Source organism: Numenius arquata, chromosome 10, assembly GCF_964106895.1.
Source record: "Numenius arquata chromosome 10, bNumArq3.hap1.1, whole genome shotgun sequence".
NCBI classification, from domain to species: Eukaryota; Metazoa; Chordata; class Aves; order Charadriiformes; family Scolopacidae; genus Numenius; species Numenius arquata.
The window spans coordinates 29,059,608-29,079,498 of record NC_133585.1 but is presented as its reverse complement, the minus strand read 5'-3'; the positions used below and the strand labels follow the sequence as shown (position 1 = coordinate 29,079,498).

The 19,891-nt window shown below is 37.3% G+C and overlaps 1 protein-coding gene across 5 annotated transcripts in view; it reads right to left on the bottom strand.

Annotated features, from left to right (window-relative positions):
* INPP4B (inositol polyphosphate-4-phosphatase type II B) overlaps nucleotides 1–19,891 on the bottom strand; it is a 176,406-nt gene that overhangs the window by 69,335 nt on the left and 87,180 nt on the right. For all 5 annotated transcript variants that reach the window (XM_074155061.1, XM_074155060.1, XM_074155063.1 and 2 more), the window contains 3 exons: nucleotides 19,466–19,570; nucleotides 13,247–13,355; nucleotides 4,286–4,463 (listed from right to left, as the gene is read on the bottom strand). In XM_074155061.1, coding sequence (XP_074011162.1) covers nucleotides 4,286–4,463; nucleotides 13,247–13,355; nucleotides 19,466–19,570 — 392 coding nt within the window. The remainder of the gene's footprint in view (nucleotides 1–4,285; nucleotides 4,464–13,246; nucleotides 13,356–19,465; nucleotides 19,571–19,891) is intronic.

The window sequence follows — 19,891 nt, the reverse complement described above, 5'->3', positions numbered from 1 at the left end:
CCCAGTCAGAGGACCCAGTTCGCAGGTGATGATGAAACACTGTTCCACACTTCTTTCACGGCACGATTACCTGAATTTATTTACCCCAGGTCAGTGGGATTTAGTTGCCTTCCTGTTTATTCAGAATATAGCGGATTATCACGTGCAGATTCAGATGCTGAACTGCCTCTGTGCACTCAAATCTTAATTAAACAGGCATGCGGAAAAGTACGTAGATGAGTCAGAGCAACCAGCCTAAACAAGCAGCGACACAAAGCCAGGAAATGCTAGAAATAAAGGTTGACTAGCTAAACTTCACTCAGCCACTTCATGCTTCTTATGCAAAAGCTGGAGAAGCAGCAAAAAAGCCCAAACCAATCAAGTGTTAAGTGTCAGCATCTATCTTCCCAGAAATCTTTCTCCCAGCTTCTGCATTTCTTAATTCTATTCTTACTCCACCCCTTTTTGCTAGTGCGTGCTCTCCTTTTGTATGCCTCTACTTCTACTCAACTCATTTTTCTTCCTTTCCTGCCTCAACACCCCCTCAAAAGTTTACTGACATTTAGACCACAATGCTCTGACTGATGGTTTTCTTAAAGCTCCAGTTGCTGGATTAGGAACCTGCTTGAGAAGTTTCTGCTTTTTACCATTTTCATAATGTTTAGGAAAAAGCTATTTTTGATCCTTAATGGTTGCACATAGGCTGAAAATTTGCTGCAAATAAAACTCAAAAATAAGAACATTAGGGATATCTAAACTAAGCTACGATATTTTAAACCAACATCAGGACTTCTTTCAGACCTGATTTGGGATTCTTTAGTGATTAGGCTTGGCAACATGATTCATCTCCCTGGCAATTTTACCGGACCCATTTTGCTTCCTCCTTACTAACTTGGTGCCTGAGGGAAAGGGTGCTTAAACAGAGACAGTTTTCTTATATGTAGCCCTTCGGGACTGCCTCATGGTAGTCCTGAACTGCACTATAGGACAATTTCAGTTTTCTACTATTTCCAGCCTCCACATGGTGCATACCCAGAGAACGTGTAATCTATGGGGAACGTTGCTAGCAAACCCCACCAATCTTATATAAAGAAGAGGTGAAGCGAGACTTGCAGAGTTATCTTTTCTTGCATGGTAACTGCAGAGCTCCTCTTCGAGACCCTTCTACAGTTCCTTATCAAGAGAGGCCAAATGGCTTGTGCCTCCTTAGAAATGACAGCATCAAGGTTTTGCTGAGGTTTTTTACCTCCCGTCACCCTCAAAGTCTGCTTGAGATTATTTCGGGTCTCTGCATCAGGCATGGTAGATTCAAAAAAGCTTTAAATTTCAGAAAATTGCTAGTATTGGATAACTTGTAAGGAATGCCCACTAAGACTGCAATGTATATTAGGTAACTATCTGAAAAGTTTAAGTAATTTAATTCAATATAAATATTTTATAGGGAAAAATCATTTTAAAAAGCAAACTGTCATGGGAAGCAAACCTCCATTTTTTCATATAGAGACTCAAATGCTTCTGTAATTAAATTCCATTCAAGGATTCCATTGGTTTAACAACAATCTACATTTTAACTACATTTTCTTAGAGCTCAGTACAGCTAAATTTGCAGAACATCACTATTTATAAAATGGTATTCAAATCACAAGTCTATACAAAGAAATGAAAACTTTGCAAATTCTTTTAGATACTTGACTAAAGAATATTTCTGCAAACAAAGATAGGCATAGCTGGAAAATGAATTTATCAAGCCTTCTGCAAGCTGCATATGCTGATACACTTGTTGACAGCTAAAGGCTTCCTTAATCAATTAACAGAAAGTGTTGATAAAAGGTTGGTCCCAGGAAAACAGTACAGGAAATTGCAAATCATATATGAAGAAGTAAAACCATGATTAATATGAGAAAATAAGCTCAATTTAAGAAGCAGCAGTGGAATTATTTGATTTAATTTTCCACTTTCAGTGCATGCAGCCAATCCTTCCATTTCTAACAGAAATACTTAACTGTAATTCACATTATTGATAGCTCAGGTATACTCACTGCTACCTAATGTTTTTAGAAAGAATTATTCTATATATCAAGCTTAACATTATCTTAAAATAAAAAGTTCTATGCTTTTTAATAAACTTGAGGAATTTCATCACCAGGCAAATAATTTTTACAACTTCTTCCAACAGCTGTTTAATTTCTAAATTTCTATCAAGTTAAAATTTAAGAGAACATTTCTTTTTTACATATAAAAAAGTATACAAAAGTTGCTAGAGCAGAAGCACCTCATACGTCTCAAGAATACAGGTAGGCATCATGTAATTCTATCCAGAAGAGTATGCCAACCAGAGACACTCTGTTAGTCCTGGTTCTCCCAGACTGTACTAGATTGTATAGATAGGTTTACTTAGGTTATTGAGATGGTGCTTTGTACTGACCACGAGGAATTTAACTGCAGCACTGTGTGGGTTCTCTCAGTTTGGCTTTTTGAAATTTAGTATCGCCATTCCCAGAAGCTGTTTCTTGTCTTTCCTCCTCAACTCTCTTCCCTTCTTTACAAGCAGCTGTTGCTCCATGCTATCTTCCTCAGCAATGGTCCCGTGCTCTTTTCTCAATTATCGTGTTCTCCACAGAGTAAGTTTGCGAACAGGCAGTGAAACAGGTACTCAACCATTCCTGCAGCAGTTGTTCAGACAACTGGATTCATCTCTTCCAAGCAAAAGATGGAGGCTAGATAGAGGGCTATGGGCTGTCAGGTGGACTACGTCAGGTGAGACTCCTGCTTTCACCTCTGGGAACCTGTGCTCATATACTAACCAGCAACTAATCCTGGCCCTGAAAAGTTGATATGAACATACAGAACTAAATCACCAGCTATGAATTTAAAATATCAGTGACTTTTCCAAACTGAATGGATTGTCTTTTTTGGCCCTTTTCCATAGTCAGCTCTCTGATGGGCCATGGTTCAAACAGTGGGTTAGTATCACAGTTGCCTCCAGCCACTCTGAAATCATCCATTCCTCCTGCCCAGACAGGCAAAGGTGGTAAGGGCAAATGGCTGTAGCTAACATTCAAATTCCTTAGGAACTGAGGCTTAAATCTTCAGAGCAAACACTTCTTCATTGGATTTGCTTTACTTATGCACGCAGATTTCTGTGAACTAACCATTAACAGAGCAGCTCCACCTTTTTTATGTGCAGCTACAAATGGCCTCCTTCAGTACTACATGGAAAGGTATGCTAGAATTGCCGCCTCCCACTTACCCCACCTCTCAAATTCCTCCTTTTCATTTCCAGGCTGAATTCTACTTTCCTATACATTCCCTGACATTCATAGTGACTCTAAGATTCTCAGAGTTACTGTGGATTTACACATCCGTAACCCAGAGCAACGTTTATCTCCCCCGTGGCTCCAATGCAATGCCTTCACAGTATGTGGCTGAGCTCAATATTCAGATTTGAAGCTCTCCCATTGAACGATGTACTGCTGGGATAATAGTGCTCAACAGACCACAGGGGTTGCCACTTCCCAATAGTTGAAGATATATGGAAATGGTTATTGATAGTGTTATTAAGCCACATTGAGATCACGTTACAGAAGGTATGGCCCATGAAGCGATGGGAAACTTTTTTCAACCCCTCTGGTCATAGCTATAGTGCTTAATATTTTTATAGGATAACATATGCTTAGAAGTACTTCAGACTTCAGCTAATCTCCAATATCACTCTGTGAGACAGGTGGAAAATATTATCTTCCTTAATTTAGAGCTAAACAAACTAAGATGAGGAAGAGCCTACAGCTACAGAAGAATATAAGAAGAAAAGAGGATTAAAATCTGGGACCTCCTGGCACCAACTTCGTAGCTCCTCCCTCCAGACTGTATCACCATTTCTGATCATGCTATTATTCCAAACCTTATGCACAAACCTGGCTTGAATTACCTCCCACAAGCACTAGTTTGAAGTATCACAGAAACGGAAATAAAGTAACCATTTATCTTCCCACAAAATTATTTACAATAATCTATTTTTGATAAACCCCAGTATGTGGCCACTAGAGGATAACAAAGACACATGAAATTAAATTAATTATACTGTCAAATAAAGACAACCTTTATAGATTTCATTAATTTTCTACATGGAAGGCCTACAGAAATGCTAAATAATATTCTTCTTCTGATAGCAGCATTTTGAAGCTTATTTTAGCAGAGCTTATTTAACATTTCCTAATGCTATGAAAGCAAATTTATGCAGAAAAACCCCCAGCAGTTAGAGACTTGGTTATTCCATTTTCCATTGCTGTGAAGATTTCAATCTTACTTTTTCTGAAAGCATCTTTAAAGAATTCTTCAGGCTGTCTGGAGAATGCTGGCTTGCAGAATTAAGCAGCAGGTCTGCATGGCTTGATATGAGAGGTTGTAGATGATTGATGTTGCTGAGAACTTCTTTTGCCTTGGCTGTGTTTTCAGGTGAATAGTAAATACACTGGTATCCAGTACTGTAATAACAGAGAAAGAGTCACATAATGTCAAAATTATTTCTGCTATTAATAAATGCTTAATGTGCTAAAAATCTTACCACTAGTTTTGTAACAAATGACAGATACCTGAACTTCACCGATATCACTGAAATCTTTGCTTGAACAGTAGAAGACAACTAAACACTCCAAGTAGTACTGTTCAACCTAATCATCCCTTTGAGTGATTGATCTTAACATAAGAAAAACAGATTTTTATTTAAAAAAAAAAGTAATTCTGCAGAAATGAAAGGTTTGACTAAGTCAGTTAAGAATCACAAAGAGCATAAGGCTCCTTACTTTCCCAACTGAACTCCCCATCACATCATTAACTACCTACTAAGTCTTTCAAAACGAGTCTTTACTATTTAATTGATTAGTTTTGATTAGCATCAGTCATTTCCAAGAAGTGGTGATAACCAGAGGTATTTCAAATAACTCCTCCATTTCCCCTTTGTGTCTTCTAGCATCCCTTCCAGTTCTTCCTTGTTAATTTTCTACAAATTAGAAATTAAATTTAATTCAATAAGGGACATACGCACATTCAGAAGTCCAAATGAAGTCACTTCCATAAAATTTAACAGGCTAAAGTTTTTTGGCAAATGAGGACAAATTCAAGCAGTCTTAAAATTAAGCTTCTTGCTTAGATACTTTCCTGAGTTACGGTCCCAAATTTCACAATACCCTATCCTATTTTTCTGTCTTTCACCAATGTCTCCAATTTTAGATACAATTCTTTGTAGAGGCAGTCAGGATGAATGGCATTTGAGTCAATGAAACTTTGCCATGACCAGTCATGCTACCAGCCACACCAAAATTACTGTGTCTCCAATTTGCAGTCCACTAGGCAAGTTGCTAGACTGCTGATTGCAGAGGTCAGAATTCTGAATATTTCAATGAAATGAATCATATAAATTGTCTCTCCTAATGAACTGGGCAAAAAAAAATCCCCGCACCTCTGAGAAATGAGGCAACAGCCGGATGTGGTTTAAGCCCAGCCAGCAACTAGGATCCACACAGCCGCTTACTCACTCCTGCTCCCTTTTCCCCCCACCTAGGGTAGGGAGAAGAGGGAGAAAAGGAGTGGGGAAAAAACCCCCAAAACCTCATAGGTTGAGATAAAGACAGTTTAATAGGAAAGTAATGGAATAGGAAAAATAATAACGACAACAACAGTAAAAGAATATACAAAACAGAGTGATACAACACAAGATGCTCTCCCACCCGGTGAATCGGTTGCCCAGCCCGTCCTGAGCAGTGATTGTGGATCCCCGGCCAACCCCCATTTATAAACTGAGCATGACGTCTATGGTACGGAATATTCTTTTGGCCTGTCTATGCTCCCTCTCAGCTTCTATGGGAAACTGAAAAAGTCCTTGACTAATGTGAAAATTACTTAGCAACAAATAAAACAATATGCGTTATTGACATTATTCTCATATTAAATCCAAAACGCAGCAGCTACTAAAAAGAAAATTAACCAGCTGAAACCAGGACACGGCCACAACTTCACCTTCAAGGTGGCAACACTGCCAGTGAAATGAACTTCCAAAGTTAGATCTATCTCTCAAGCTGTCAGTAGACAAGGCAGGGACAAAGAATAATAGTCTATGTTAATTGTAGTGAAGACATAGTCTTCAAAGTCTTGATACTTCACAGCACTGAATAATCTTCTTTAATTCCCCTTCAGGCTTCTCCCTCCCTTTATCAAATAGCCTTTTTGCAGGCTGAATCTGGCTGACACTTATCAAGCTCACCATGCACGTACTCCTTTCTGGGATTCCCCTCAGCCTTTAATTCCCAGATCATTTTCACTGATCTCCCACTGCTCTAAGCTTCACTGAATATTGCAGCAGAAAAGTCACAGACAATGCTATAAGAAAAGAAAGAGGGAAAAGAGATACTAAACCTGTGGGTAGTTCTCATTCTAATGAAGTCAATCATAGCTTTTAAATAGAGGGAACAGTGAAGAGAGAATGACTCTTCAGGATGAAGTGTTCTATCAAACCTCATTATTTGGCTAATTTTAACATTTCCTGAACTCCAGAAAGCATGAGACGACTCCAAATGTTCATTTTCTTTCAGAATTTGAGGGCAACTTCCCCCTTCCAAGAAAGTGCATAATTATTTTTCAGAAACAACACGTCTGGGAGTATCTGAAGTTTCGAACTGTTGCGCCTCGACACTGTTGCATCTAAGACTATCCTGAGATTTTCTGTGGCCTTACCATTCATAGAAAGACATTACTACTTCCGATTCACTGAAATTAGTTTCCTTATAATTAAATTTCCTTATAATCTAAAATATTTTAAGAGCTTGCTGGTGCATATAGCTATTGTGTATAAGTAGTATTACTTAATAGAAGCAGCTGCCGACAGAACATATGGAGAAACTTTTCACAGGTGTCCTGGAGTAGAAGCTAGATGAAGGGAATTACAGGCATGAAGAAAGTTCTGCATTAGGGCGAAGGCCACATAGGTAAGTCCAGTGCGGGAAATTGGCAGCACTATGAAAATCTACCTTTGATATGTAAAATATATTATTAATCATGTACCTTTATGAAAAAGTCTATAATAATGTCTTCTGGGTTAAGTTTCAAAGCTTTCACTAAGCATATAAAATCTCACTTAATCACTTCCATATATTGGCACCATCATTAGCTACGTACACATGACCGTCAGTGGTCATTTCAGTTTTAAAGTTGCTTTAATGACATTGTCATGTAATTTGAATAAAGATTACATTGACTACATCTGCAATTTTAACTCTAAATTAACTAAGTTTTTGCCTGAGAATAAATACGGCAATACGCCAAATGTCTAATTTTTAATGACACTCTGAGTAACTCCACTCCTGCTGTTAACTGAGTAATTTTTGTGACTGAGTTAAATTGTCACCATCTGGGACTGGGTTAAATTCTTTCAACAATGAACATTTGACCTCGCATTTTTCACGGTCAAAACTGCAGACGTTAACATCAAGAATACAGTTAAAGCACACACAGCAAGAACATCTACCCTCAAATAACCTCAAGCTTACGTACATTACTGAAGATACCCACTCAGTGGCTTATTTATGCATCACATGTATTCTGTCTAAAGTGGAAAGTTATGATCAAAAAAAAAAATTGATTACATAAAAAAATCCAGGACAATTCACTGCCTCAGGAAATAAAGCTAAACCATACGATCAGTGCTGAGGTTTTGAAAACAGGCCTGAGAGAAATCAGAAGTTCAAATGATTTTTTTTAAATTTATTTCCTTGAGATTCCCTTGCAAACTTGAAAATTCTAACTTTGAATACAGAAGAAAATGAAATTACGTTATTAGTTATGTCTAATCTGTCTTTTACTTATGAAGTCCAAATCTCTACGAATCCTTACCCTGAAGCAGTGGCTTCTCTTACTGCTCTTCTATTTCCTCTTCATTCCTAACAGACCCTTGAAATAACTCTACATCAATGCCTTCAACTGGTAAAGGGACATGAGTTTCAGTGAAAAGAAAGGTCAAGATGCCCTTCATCAGCCCTCTAGAGAAGAAGTAGGACAGATGCCAGAGTGGCACAGGTGATTGTCATAGTGAATCTTCCTAGGAAGACTGACTCCGAGAAGGCTGAATGCCTAGGGAAAGCTTTCTGCAGTTCTTCAAATTAATTTTAGGGTACTTTTACATTGGTGGAAAGATGCAAGTAGCCTTTAACATAGGGGAGAATCTTACGCAGGGTAACTGAGCATGGTTCTTATCCCAAAGAAAAAGGTATTGTGCCTCACTACAAGCCTGAGGCTAAACAGTGCCCTTCAGTGGAGCCTTCTCCTGGCAGCCTGCTGAGATGCACGTTACAAGAAACGATGGCAAAGTCATGAACCACTCTCCTCCCGCTACTCCTAGAGTCCATGTATATGGAATAGTTTCTTGCTCTCCAAAACATATGGTCTTTTCTAACTTTTGCAGGCAAAGCTCCCCCAACTCCTTCTTCCCTTCTTATTCCAGCCCCCAGACCCCTTTTCTCTTACGCCTGCTTAAGGAAACCCTTCAGGCAATTCTGTTCAGAGAGCCTAGTGGCTGGGAAATATCTCAATAACATCTCAATGAATAGCACAAACTTTGGCAGTTTCTCAGCAAAACAACCTTAATGCATTGATTTCATGGTCGGCAAAAAAATGTTCATCTCCATGAAGTCTAATATTTCTCTCACACACAGAGATATATACATACACACACACATGCAAAAAAGGGGAAAGTGAGCAGCGAATAACATCTCAGTGAAAAGTGCTATGCATGCGAGGCTGTGGTTTCCCTTCGAGAATAAAGGTTACCATCAGATCAAACAGAAATCATTATTTCAACATATCTGGGATTTTCTGTGAGACAGTACCATTTCAGGTTCCTCAGAGAACGGAAATGGGTTGAAGGTTATGAAACTCAGGTAATAGGAACCCTGAAGATCTCAGCATTAACAAAATCTCTGGTAACGAGTATGTTAGTGAAGGTGTAGACCTCACACCTTGACAAAAAATCTAGGCCTTGTCAAACAAAAAAGGGTCGTCTCAGACAGTTCAAACCCAAATTAAATTAATATGGCTAAAAAAAAAAAAACCAACAAAAAAACCCCCCAGAAAATCCTTTTCAGTACTATTCCAGCCTTAAGCTTGTGCAAATTTAAAGCAGGACTGTTTCTAAAGGGCTTGCTAGAAATGATGTACAAAACCAGAGTGAATCACAGCACCTAATACAACTTGTGGGAAACCTCTCATTTTCTTGATGGGACTTTTCTACTGGGACATTAAAAATCTTGTAATCATAAGTCTACATATTTTGGCTAAAGCACAGATCATCAAATTAGATTTTAAGTAAGCAAAAAAAGTCCTTGGTGTACCTCGAAAGTGATTTATGAACACTTCAAGCAGTAAGGCATTATATGGCTATAAGTTGCAGAATGTCTGCCTTAAATGTACGTGCACAACTGTGCTCTAAAAATGTTAATTTCCTGTGCCATCTAGACTGATGAGAAGACAAGCCCTTCCATTTACTGGAAGGAGAAGTACTCTATACTAGCAGGCTAATGCCAGACTGAATCCGAACAATTGACTTATTTTCTCTTTTAGGTAGAAATTAGGAAGGAAAAAATAAAAAGAGTAAACCAATACAGTATCATGAAAAACAATCTAAAATAAATGTATCTCATACATAGGTAATTAATATTCTGCAATGATTTAGCATACCTTAATCACACTTCAATAACTTGAATTTAAATGCTATCATGCTTAAAACAAGGTTTAAAAAAAAGCATCCATTTTCTTACTAGTCTTATGAAGTTCACTAGTAGCTACTAAAGGGACAGACACACAGGAATCATGCCTTAAAGACACACCTGATGTTTGTAGTGGCAAAGCCTTTTATTTGTCTTTTTTTTGCAGGTGAAGAACAGTACAGATTGTGAATGGGTTATAAAGCAATGGACCTGGCTTCAGATCACATACCACTAAGTCTTGTTTATCATCTGAAAGAAAAACTTTTTTCCCCTCTTATTTGAGATCAAATTTTTCAGAAATTTACCTTTTGGGGGGTTTTTTTTGTTTGTTTGTTTTTGTTTTATTTTTCTTCTAATATGACTTGCTTGGTGGTAACAAATGAATTGCAAAAATACTGCATTTTAAATAAATATTATTATGCAATACCTTCCCTTCTTTTGTCTGCACAAAAATATATAATCTCTGTGACAGAAAATACGCAAGACCTATCTTCAGATGCATATTTTCCACATTCGCCTGTTTGACAAACTTTAATGAAACATATGTTTCACTCTTGTTTTGGTTTGGCAGTTGCAAATGCAATTACGCTCTCACAAAGCAGGACATAACCTTGCTACCAGATAACAGTTCCTCTTGGCTGTTAATTCCACAGCTATAGGTTTGAGCAAGAAATATTTTTTGATACGCTGACACTGCTGAATATTTCAATAAGCTGTTCTAATAATCAGCCTGAAGGTCAAAGGCATGTCAGGCATTCTGTCATGTGCACTAGCAATGTCTTGAAAGCTACCAGGATCAACTTGAGAAATAATCTCTTCCCACATCTTCCTCTAGGTCTTCAGCTCAGTTAGCCTGGAGGAGACGGCTGCTTAATCTGCAATTTTTTTCCTGTTCATTTTATATTCTGACTGATATCTCAAGGTGTCACTTCTTCCTTCAACCAACTCTTCAGAAAAGCTGCTCCCATTGTAAAACAGAAAATTTAAATTGTAAAAGCTGCCCCTGGAAATGCTGTGTCCTCAAAGCACCCTTGTGCAGTTAAACAAACAGGTGCATGCAAAATAAAGTTGTCATAGCCACAGCAAAAGAAATTTCTCCGTGGTAAGAATGAGAATGGTCCTTTCATTTATCTATTTAAAGTAGACCCACTCTTGAATATTCAAATAAGTGAGATCATATTTAGAGCTTGCTTTCTGCTGTCTTTTGACTTACACAAGTTCTTCTACTTGAAGAAAAACAAAACAAAAAACAACATGTGGAGTTCTCTTTGAGTTGCCCTCAAAGACAGGAGCAAAGATTAATTTCGGAGGTTTCCTCCTTACTACTTCGTGGGAATTCACACACAAAGCGACCACTTCTTTAGGTCTGGTAAGTGATTTGCTAAAAATTGCAGTCCCCCATTTTCATTGCTCAAACTCTCAAACTTAAGTTGGCCAGCCTGACTCGGGCTCATATTTTTAGGAAGAGTCTGACAGGACAGTAACATAGTTATCCTAGTTATATCATCCTTAAGACAGACTTTTGCTCTTCCGGGGTACAAAGAAACACAAAGAAAACTGCTCTGCCAGAATAAAGGTCCAGTATCCTGCCCCTGAAAGTCACCAAAAGACAGGTGCTTCTGAGGGATGCAGAAAAGTCTAAGAAGCAGGGCAAATATAAGCTGATATGCAGACAGTTTGAAATAGGTATGAAATGCCTTGATAAAACCTGCACAAAGTTTTATCCAGTGCCCCTGAGCACACACCTCTATCAACTAAGAGATCTACAATGGTTGAGTCAGTGAAATAAGGGTGAATCAAAATGAGAAGAGGCTGTGCTGCACTAAGCATCCTTTGCATCCTAGCCTATTGACGTGTAACATTGCACAGGACTCAAAGAAAGGAGTCAAGCCCATCATCTCCCCTCCCCTGTTACGGGCAACTAAGAAACAATGGCATTGTCTATTCATTCCTATGAGATACTGCAATATGTGTTCTCCCAGGAAGAACTCAAGAAAGAGTAGGTCTCTTCCCTATAAGGCATTTTCCCTTTTTTCTCCAACGAACAGAAATCACAAGTGATAATTTCAAGTTTGCCTCACAGCTATCCTTCATTTTGGGAAATCCCTTTGTGCCAATGTGGATATGCTGCAGGACCATGCAAGTGAGAAATGGTTCGTTTCCCGAAAGCTGAACACTGTGTCGGCTGGAACCGCAAAGTTCTTTATATCATTTATAACTTTAACTTCTTCTTATGAAATATAATAAAAAACCTCACTAAATACTATTGTAATTATATTAATCTGATAGTTAAGTAGCAGATACTTTAAGAAATGTCTTCAGACATTTTCTCCATTGGGAAGCACGTACTTCATAAGTCTCCATATCATGGGGATAAGGCTGCCTCTAATAGCCTGCTGACAGCAGAATAGGTACCTACTGTTAACACAAAGTTCATTCACGGGTCTCGCGATCAATGATATTTGTGTTTCATTGGCAAGTTTTGTCACCAGAGATGACCAGGGAAATGAAAGATTTTAGAATATTTAATAGGTTTTTAATGTCATGCAGTGCAAACAGAAAAAAGTAATAATACAGTTTTCAAAGCAAATATATCTGTTGGTTTTTCTTTGGTTTTAGCACTGATGCCAACTTTTAGTCAACAGTAGATTTTTATAATTTCTCCTTTTATTCTTTATGATATTGTCCCTATGAAACTTTTTTTGAGCATTGAATATAATGGAATTCATTTTCTATGGAGAGTCGGGATGACCTAGATTAGAATACATACAGTCCTTCCTGCATTCCCTTTCGAATGCTGTGCCACTGATGGCATGGGGGTGGCACAGTTAGTCCAAGTGTTGAGCAGTCACAACTATGAGTGCTGCCAGTGACAGCTGTGGCTGCTCAAAACTTCTTAACAGCCATAGTAACAAACACAAACACGTCCGATTCTTAGCAAAATAGGCAACTGACACTTCTGTACATGTTTCGTGGTTAACTAAGCATTTGAGTACAGCAATAAACTGAAAACCCAGTTAAGGTCTCATTTGGCTTTCTGAAGAATAACAAAAAGAATATTTTCTTATTTACTTCACAGGCACGCTAAAAAGGTATTTTTTGTTAGCATATGCCCAGGGCTGTCAGAAATGAAGCTACTGTTTCTTTATTGAAAAATTGTCTATAACTACTTTCCACTTAGCACAAGAATACCCAAAGAGATATCTCATTCTGAACAGCATGTTTTCAAGCACTGATATTCCTCAAGCTTCATGAAATACAGGAAGAAAGTTTCACAATTTTGAGTTTGTCTTCAAAATAAGTCTTGACATTAAAAGTAAATTGTGCTTCAATTTTGCAATCCAGCAAAGCAGGGAAGATAAAGGAAATACTTTATTAATCAATCCTTGTCCAGTCCTACTAGATTTTAGTCTTCCATGCATTCAGCAGGGTGAATTGTTTTGTTACTCAGTGAGCTCATAACATTTTCATGTAACCTTAACGATATTTTTCTAGCTACTTACAAAAATACTTACTTTCGTCTTTCTGCTTCAAATTTGCTCAGCAGTTTTCGGAGACCACCATTCTTAAATCCTTGGAAATGCGCTGCCGGAGCTCCCACAGTGATGACATCATACAGAGCATCTGGAACAGAAACAGACAAGGAGGGAGATTTGCACACGCTTATGCCCAAGGTATGGCAACACTATGATATCTACTCTACAAGACATGAGGACAACAAGTCAATATTATTTTCCAAGGAATAATTGAGAATCTGTGTGTCAAGGATGCACAAAAGCTAGTCAATCTTTCCATACAGCCACCTGCACGCTTTGGAAGGTTTATCTGATTTATTGCTACATCTAAATTATACGCCACAGCGTAGAACAATATTCTAGCTCTGCAGTTTACAAAGCTGCCAAGTAAATTGGCCCTTTGTGTATTTCACTTTATTACCTCTTCCATTATTTAACTTGTAGTCATGTTGAGACGCACAGATTCATGCATTTTAGAGTCAAAAGAGACCATTATGATGGAATAGTCTGACTGCTGGAATAATACAGGCTACAGAATTACAGCTAATGATTCCTGCATCAAGCTTATCTTTTCTGGTTGAGTGAAGGCATCTCTTTTTTTTTAATTTAAAAAAAAAAAAAAAAAGACATCTAATCTTGATTTAAAGACTTCAAGTGACAATGAATTCACTGCATTCCCAGAGAAGTTGCTCCAATGATTAATCTATCAATCTGACTAGTAAAAAAATCTCTACTTCTCTTCTGGTTTGAATTGTTTAGCTTGCACTTTCTGATATAATTACCTGTTTAATGCTAAATTGAAGTGCCTTGTTCTATGACATACACTTATTTTTATATATGCTTATGAAAACAGAGCAAGTCAGTTGTTTTCAGTTGAAAAGCTACCAGAACGGGAAATAAACTACACTACTGAAATTCTGGCTGAGACGACAAACCGCTGCTACTCTCTGTATGTACCTGGTGTCTTGTGACACATGGGACGAACTTTTTCTATGGATGTACACTTACAGAACTGGAGATGGAACACCTTTTTAAAAACAGCCTCTCATTTTGTGCCTGTGATTGATTGTCAGTGCAGAGATGAAGATTTAATTACACCCCAAATCACAGTAATTATTCCTTCAAAGTTTAAATTTACATTTAAATACATTTAAATTTTTACATTTGCAGAATTTATGTTTGCACTAAGCAGTACCTGTTTTGTGCCAAAGCTCATTGGAGGTAAAAAAATACAGGTCAGAATGCCTCATTCTTAAAATTATTTCTTCAGGAAACATTAGAGGATTTTTTTGGTGAACTATTTTTTTCATCAAGGAAGCTTTCCATGTAAATTAAAATATAATCCTCTCCTAAAATAGAACTTTTCTTGCATTTTGATGATAAATATCCCTAGAAGCAAGAACACTGTACAAATGATTCCCATTTAATGAACTATGTTTTACTTTCAGAGCTGAATCTCAAAGCATATTCACTCAAATTGATTTGAACTCTAATGAATTGGTGACTCTTCAATTTCCACTTAAAAGGAGAAGTGACATAATTTCATTAGCCTCAGGTGAGCTTCAGGATTCTTAAATAGCCCATTCTTTCAGGTCTTCATAGAGATTTATCCATAATACATAATCTTCAGCTATTAGAGCTCCATCAGTACTTGACAATAAGTAGTTCTATTGCTTAAAACAACTTATCAGGTTTACTGAATAATGGCTTCTGAATATGTTTGCAGATAACTCATGAAACTACAGGAGAACATTTAAAAGATTAAACCCTGGTGCTTTTTCCAACTCTGTTTTTAAAATAAATAGTGACCCTGCTTATAACTACTCGGGGGAGTGTGGGGTGTGGATTTATCCGGAAGGAAGTTTTCATTCAGCCTGTGGCTTCTTCTCAGCATGATCAAGGAGCAGCTGTTTGAGACACAAATGCACCCAGAACTCCATGCAAGCGAACATGGGAGACTGAGGATGGCAAAGAAGAAGAAAATGCCTGCAACCCTGGTGATGGGCATGGGGCAGTCTCACTCCCATTTTCCAGGGCCCAGCACACTGGAAAGTGCTGCAAGATTCAGGAGGAATGCCTTGAGATGCGTTCCATTTACACATCAATGCAGCTCCTTGTGAAGGACATGCAGTGTCAGCATGAGTATACTTTGTACAGGAATGCTCCAGTAACTCAGAACCATCATCCATTTCAAGAACAGACTACTGCTGACAACTCTCTACAGTGAAGACAAAGCTGGAAATGCAGCAGAGTCATAGGAGCTCTACCATACTATCAGCACGCTCCCCTAAAATTATGAATTGATGTTAAAAAAACAAAAACCTCAACCCTTCCTCAAATAATTATTTCAGAATTTGAAGAAAGAAAATGCAGAAGATTAGGCTGCAAGGAAGTTGAGGTTTAAATCAATCAATCATCATTTCATACTAACTATTCTGACTCAAAATACACTCACCTCATACTCATACAAGTGAAACACTAACACCAAACACACCAAAAAATAATTCCTTCACTGTGCAGAAATATGAAGTACCTGCTCATCACTCCTTCTGCTTTTGCAACATGGTGACAACCACAGCAGCATGGTAGAAGTCCCATAAACCCAAGCTTTATCAGACCAATTTAGAGTCGGGGGATTTTTATGTCAAGCACAGTTCAACCTTGAATTTCAAGCAACCTGCTTGCGTTCACAGGAGGCAGTCAGTGCCTCACAGTAGCCAGAAGCAAAATGAAAATCTCTTCAGTCCATCGAATACATTTAAAACAAGCACAATTGATGTATAAACAGGGACAAAAGCAAAGCTATGACAATATGTAAATTTAACTTCTGCAGGATGATGAACAGATCAAAATGTGGTGTTTATCAAATAGATAGTGATACTGTTATCCCATAATGAAATTGCATTTTTCTCAAAGCTGTTCCTACTGGAAGTTTAAACACACAGGTATTTTTTATTCCGTGTCAGCACCCAAGAAAAAACCCGAATCAAAGTTCAGTAAAAGTAAACCTGTTATTGAACATGTTGAACAAAAAAAGCACATATCAACGTCCATACTCATGATAGATGGGATTAAAACCTACCTTGCATTCCCAAAATTAAGACATCTAACAGTGTAAGGGTTAATGACTGCTTATAATTCCAGGTGCCCTTTGATACATGCCAAGCAATGCAGGAGATGAGAAAGACCAACTTATGTAAAAGTGCTGTTTACTCCACAAGGATTAGCAATTGCTACAAACTGTTCAAAGTGTATACATATGATAAAAGACACAGTTCTTGAATGCTCATAAAATGAAACTTATTTTAGTGAGCTAAGCAGATGGAACAGTAGATAACAGATAGAGAAATCATTTATCCAACCAAAGGTGAATATAATAACAGCCTCCAATTACTTGTTGTTATATTTATACTATAGTGCTATCCTAATATCCTAAACATATTGAGGAACCCATTTTGTATATGGAGAAATAAAAAGCTCCCCATAACTAAGGTGTCAGTCTTCCAAAAATATGTGTAAGCAGAAATACCCTGATTTTAACACAAGTTCTCTTTTTTATTAGCGTTTGGCAACCTCTAAATTTGAGTGTAACAAGAACAGTGTCATCTAATTCTCACGTCAGTGGAGTGAACATTAGCTAAAGAAAAAAGGGAGCTTTATAATTTAAACAAAGTTCTAAATTTAGAAGATAATTCTAGTGTTTATCTCTTTCTGTACCCCTTTCAATTATGGATTAACCATATGCCACAAGCAAAGTGGTTTTGGAGGAGAAAGGAGAAAATTCATTATAAACAAAACAAAACTCAAGTAGTGTAAAAGTTGTGGATGATTAGGTAAATGGCATATTTCATTCCACTTTTTTATTGGGGAAAAAAACCACAAAATGCCCTGTTCCCAGAGAGGTTTTCTTGAAAAGACATAAAATTAAGGTTCTGGCCACCCATAGTCATTACTAATTTAAAAATGCTTTTACATTAATTAACTTCAAAACATTAGCTAAATTAAAATTTGTGCTGTCATTCTGTCACTATAAACCCCCACCTTGTTAAAATATTTGGAGGCACCGTTGTTTGGTAAAAGAAAAAACAAAATATTGAACCAATACAGTATCTAACAGACAATCAGAAGTTCCCACGTTCCAACTTGGAAGTGGATTAATCAGCAGTACGCAGTATAATACTCCTATAACTATTGTTTGTACTTACTATTTTACAACCTGCTTAGATCCAGAGTGTATTTATAAGACAAAAACCTCACAGAGTGTAATTTCTGTGTTTCTACAGTGACAGCAAATTTAATAGATCTCAATTTATCAACAAATTATTCAGAGTATTACAATATGCTCATATATATGTATCAATATAATCTTTTACCAGTAAAGGATGCTGCTAAAATTATATGTAAGTAGCAGTAACAGAAATCTGTATTAAACACAATCACAGATGACATTACAGAAAATTATCCCCCTTTCCAGAAGTTATTAAAGTTCGCAGTATTTTCAGCATGATCAGTGAGATATTTTCACTTAACACTAAGCAAATGCTTACATGGTACAGGGTAGCACCGAATAACCTGATTTAGGCACAGGCAGCGCTAGGCTCATTAAAGCTTCCTAAGAAATAGGATATATTAAGTTTAGAAGTAACACTGTCCTTAGTGGAACTGTGCAACTCCCATCTGCTGGGCTGGTGAGTTCATCCCAGTAATCTCTGGGAGGAAATGTATTGTGCTCTATCTCTGGTGGCACAGTGGGGGAAAAAAACCCGCCCATCTTAGAAACATGACAGGTAAGACTGGCTTTTACACTACACTGACATTACAGATCACAATGAAAAATTAAGCCAATGCCCTAGAAGGACACAAATCTTACTGAAGATTTTGCAGTGTATCAGTATGAATCACGACAGTATTAGTTCTGCGCTAACAGAATATTTTTACCCATGCATAGGTTACCAATGCATTTTGGTGAACATGTATTCTGCATTTACTTGTTTGAAGCGTCATAGAAACGATGCGAGCACAACATCCCTGGAATTCGTTTTAAAAACAGAACTTAAAAGAAATTTAGTTAATCATTCCTTAGTTTTCCAAGATCTGCAGTTAGTATCCGAAACTTGTGGCTTCAGGAGATGAGGAAGAGAAGTCTCTTGCATAGCTTTAATTTTGGACCTGATTCCTAAGTTTCAGCACAGACTCAGGAGACTTCTGATCAATCTCAACAGCAGAATATTTGGGTGCAGGTTTCAGAATTGGTAGAGAAATGTGGAGGACAGGAAAGCTGCTCACTTCTTTGATCTCATGGTTTACTTAAGTGTGGTCCTCTATGGACAGAATATACTCAGTTGCTCTAGAAATATTCCAAACAACATCTAAAACTGAAAACTTGGGGTTTAGAAGCAGATGCACAGGCCTGAGAGAACGAAACCAAACCCTTCAGGAAGACAGGCAGGTTCCAGATATGTACACAAAACAAAGGCAGGAAATAACCACATAGAATGTTTCTAGAGTCCATTAAACAAAGTGAAAAATTAAACACTTTAAACCTGTAGAGCAGTACAGATTATTAAATAATGAAGTTGGAAGCTTGCTTTTGATTTTATGAAAAAACAAAAAACAACCACCAAACAAAACAAAAACCCAAGCAACAATTTAGTCATACAAGAAACCTTCTGTATCAAGACATACTGCATGAATCCTACAAACAAGCTAATACTGTACAAACTTCACCAATTGGCAAAACACGTGTAACACGACATGAATCTCAGAACTTTCTTTAAAAGTTGCTGTATTTCTTGTGATATTCTTTTCTCCTCAGCATTATTCCAAATCCACGTAATCCCAAATTGCACATCAATTTACTGAAAAAAACTAATAAGTCAGTTTAATGCTATTACTTTCCATGCTTTTTATCTGTAGCATCTATACGTTCCACCTCCAAAGTTTAACAGGACTGTTGCCAGTATCCTATCATTAAGTGAAAAATTCAAAATGACCAAGATTCAACTCTCTAAACAGCATACCCTTGAGTTCTATTGTGGTTTTAAGGTTTCATCTGAAAGCATGTCCACCTAAAATTCATCCTTGAAACTGGATATATAAATTAAGATATTTACATCTTTAAAAAGGGCTAAAATGCAAACCACACCTCCCAGTTGCAAGTTTAATTGCATTTCAAAGCACATCTTGTCATACTTAGGGTCTCTGCAGAATACACTTTACCTTTCAATCGAGGACTATGCACGTGCATTCTTTGCAGATGAAGATTTATTGGGATGAATTCTAATGTTTTTTCTCCTTTGCTACAGCTTGATTTGAAGGAAGAACCTGAGAAACAAAAGTTTAAAGAATCATTATCTTAAGCACCCAGCAGATGTTTTGTCTTCTTTTAATGTGAGGACAATACTTGTATGTTAGGAGTCTTCTTTAATTTACTTTTAATGTGTAATTGTATATTGAGAAGAATGGTTCACTAACCGACTCTCAGCATGTACCCATATTGGAAGCAACAAAACAGCTTTTAATTCACAGAACAATCTAATTTTTTATTTTAGGTGCTAGACATTTTTTCCTGCTGTCTGAAATCGGTCTGCAGCCTGCTGGAAACAATGTCACAGTTAATGTGCACTATGTTTATATTCTGTGCTA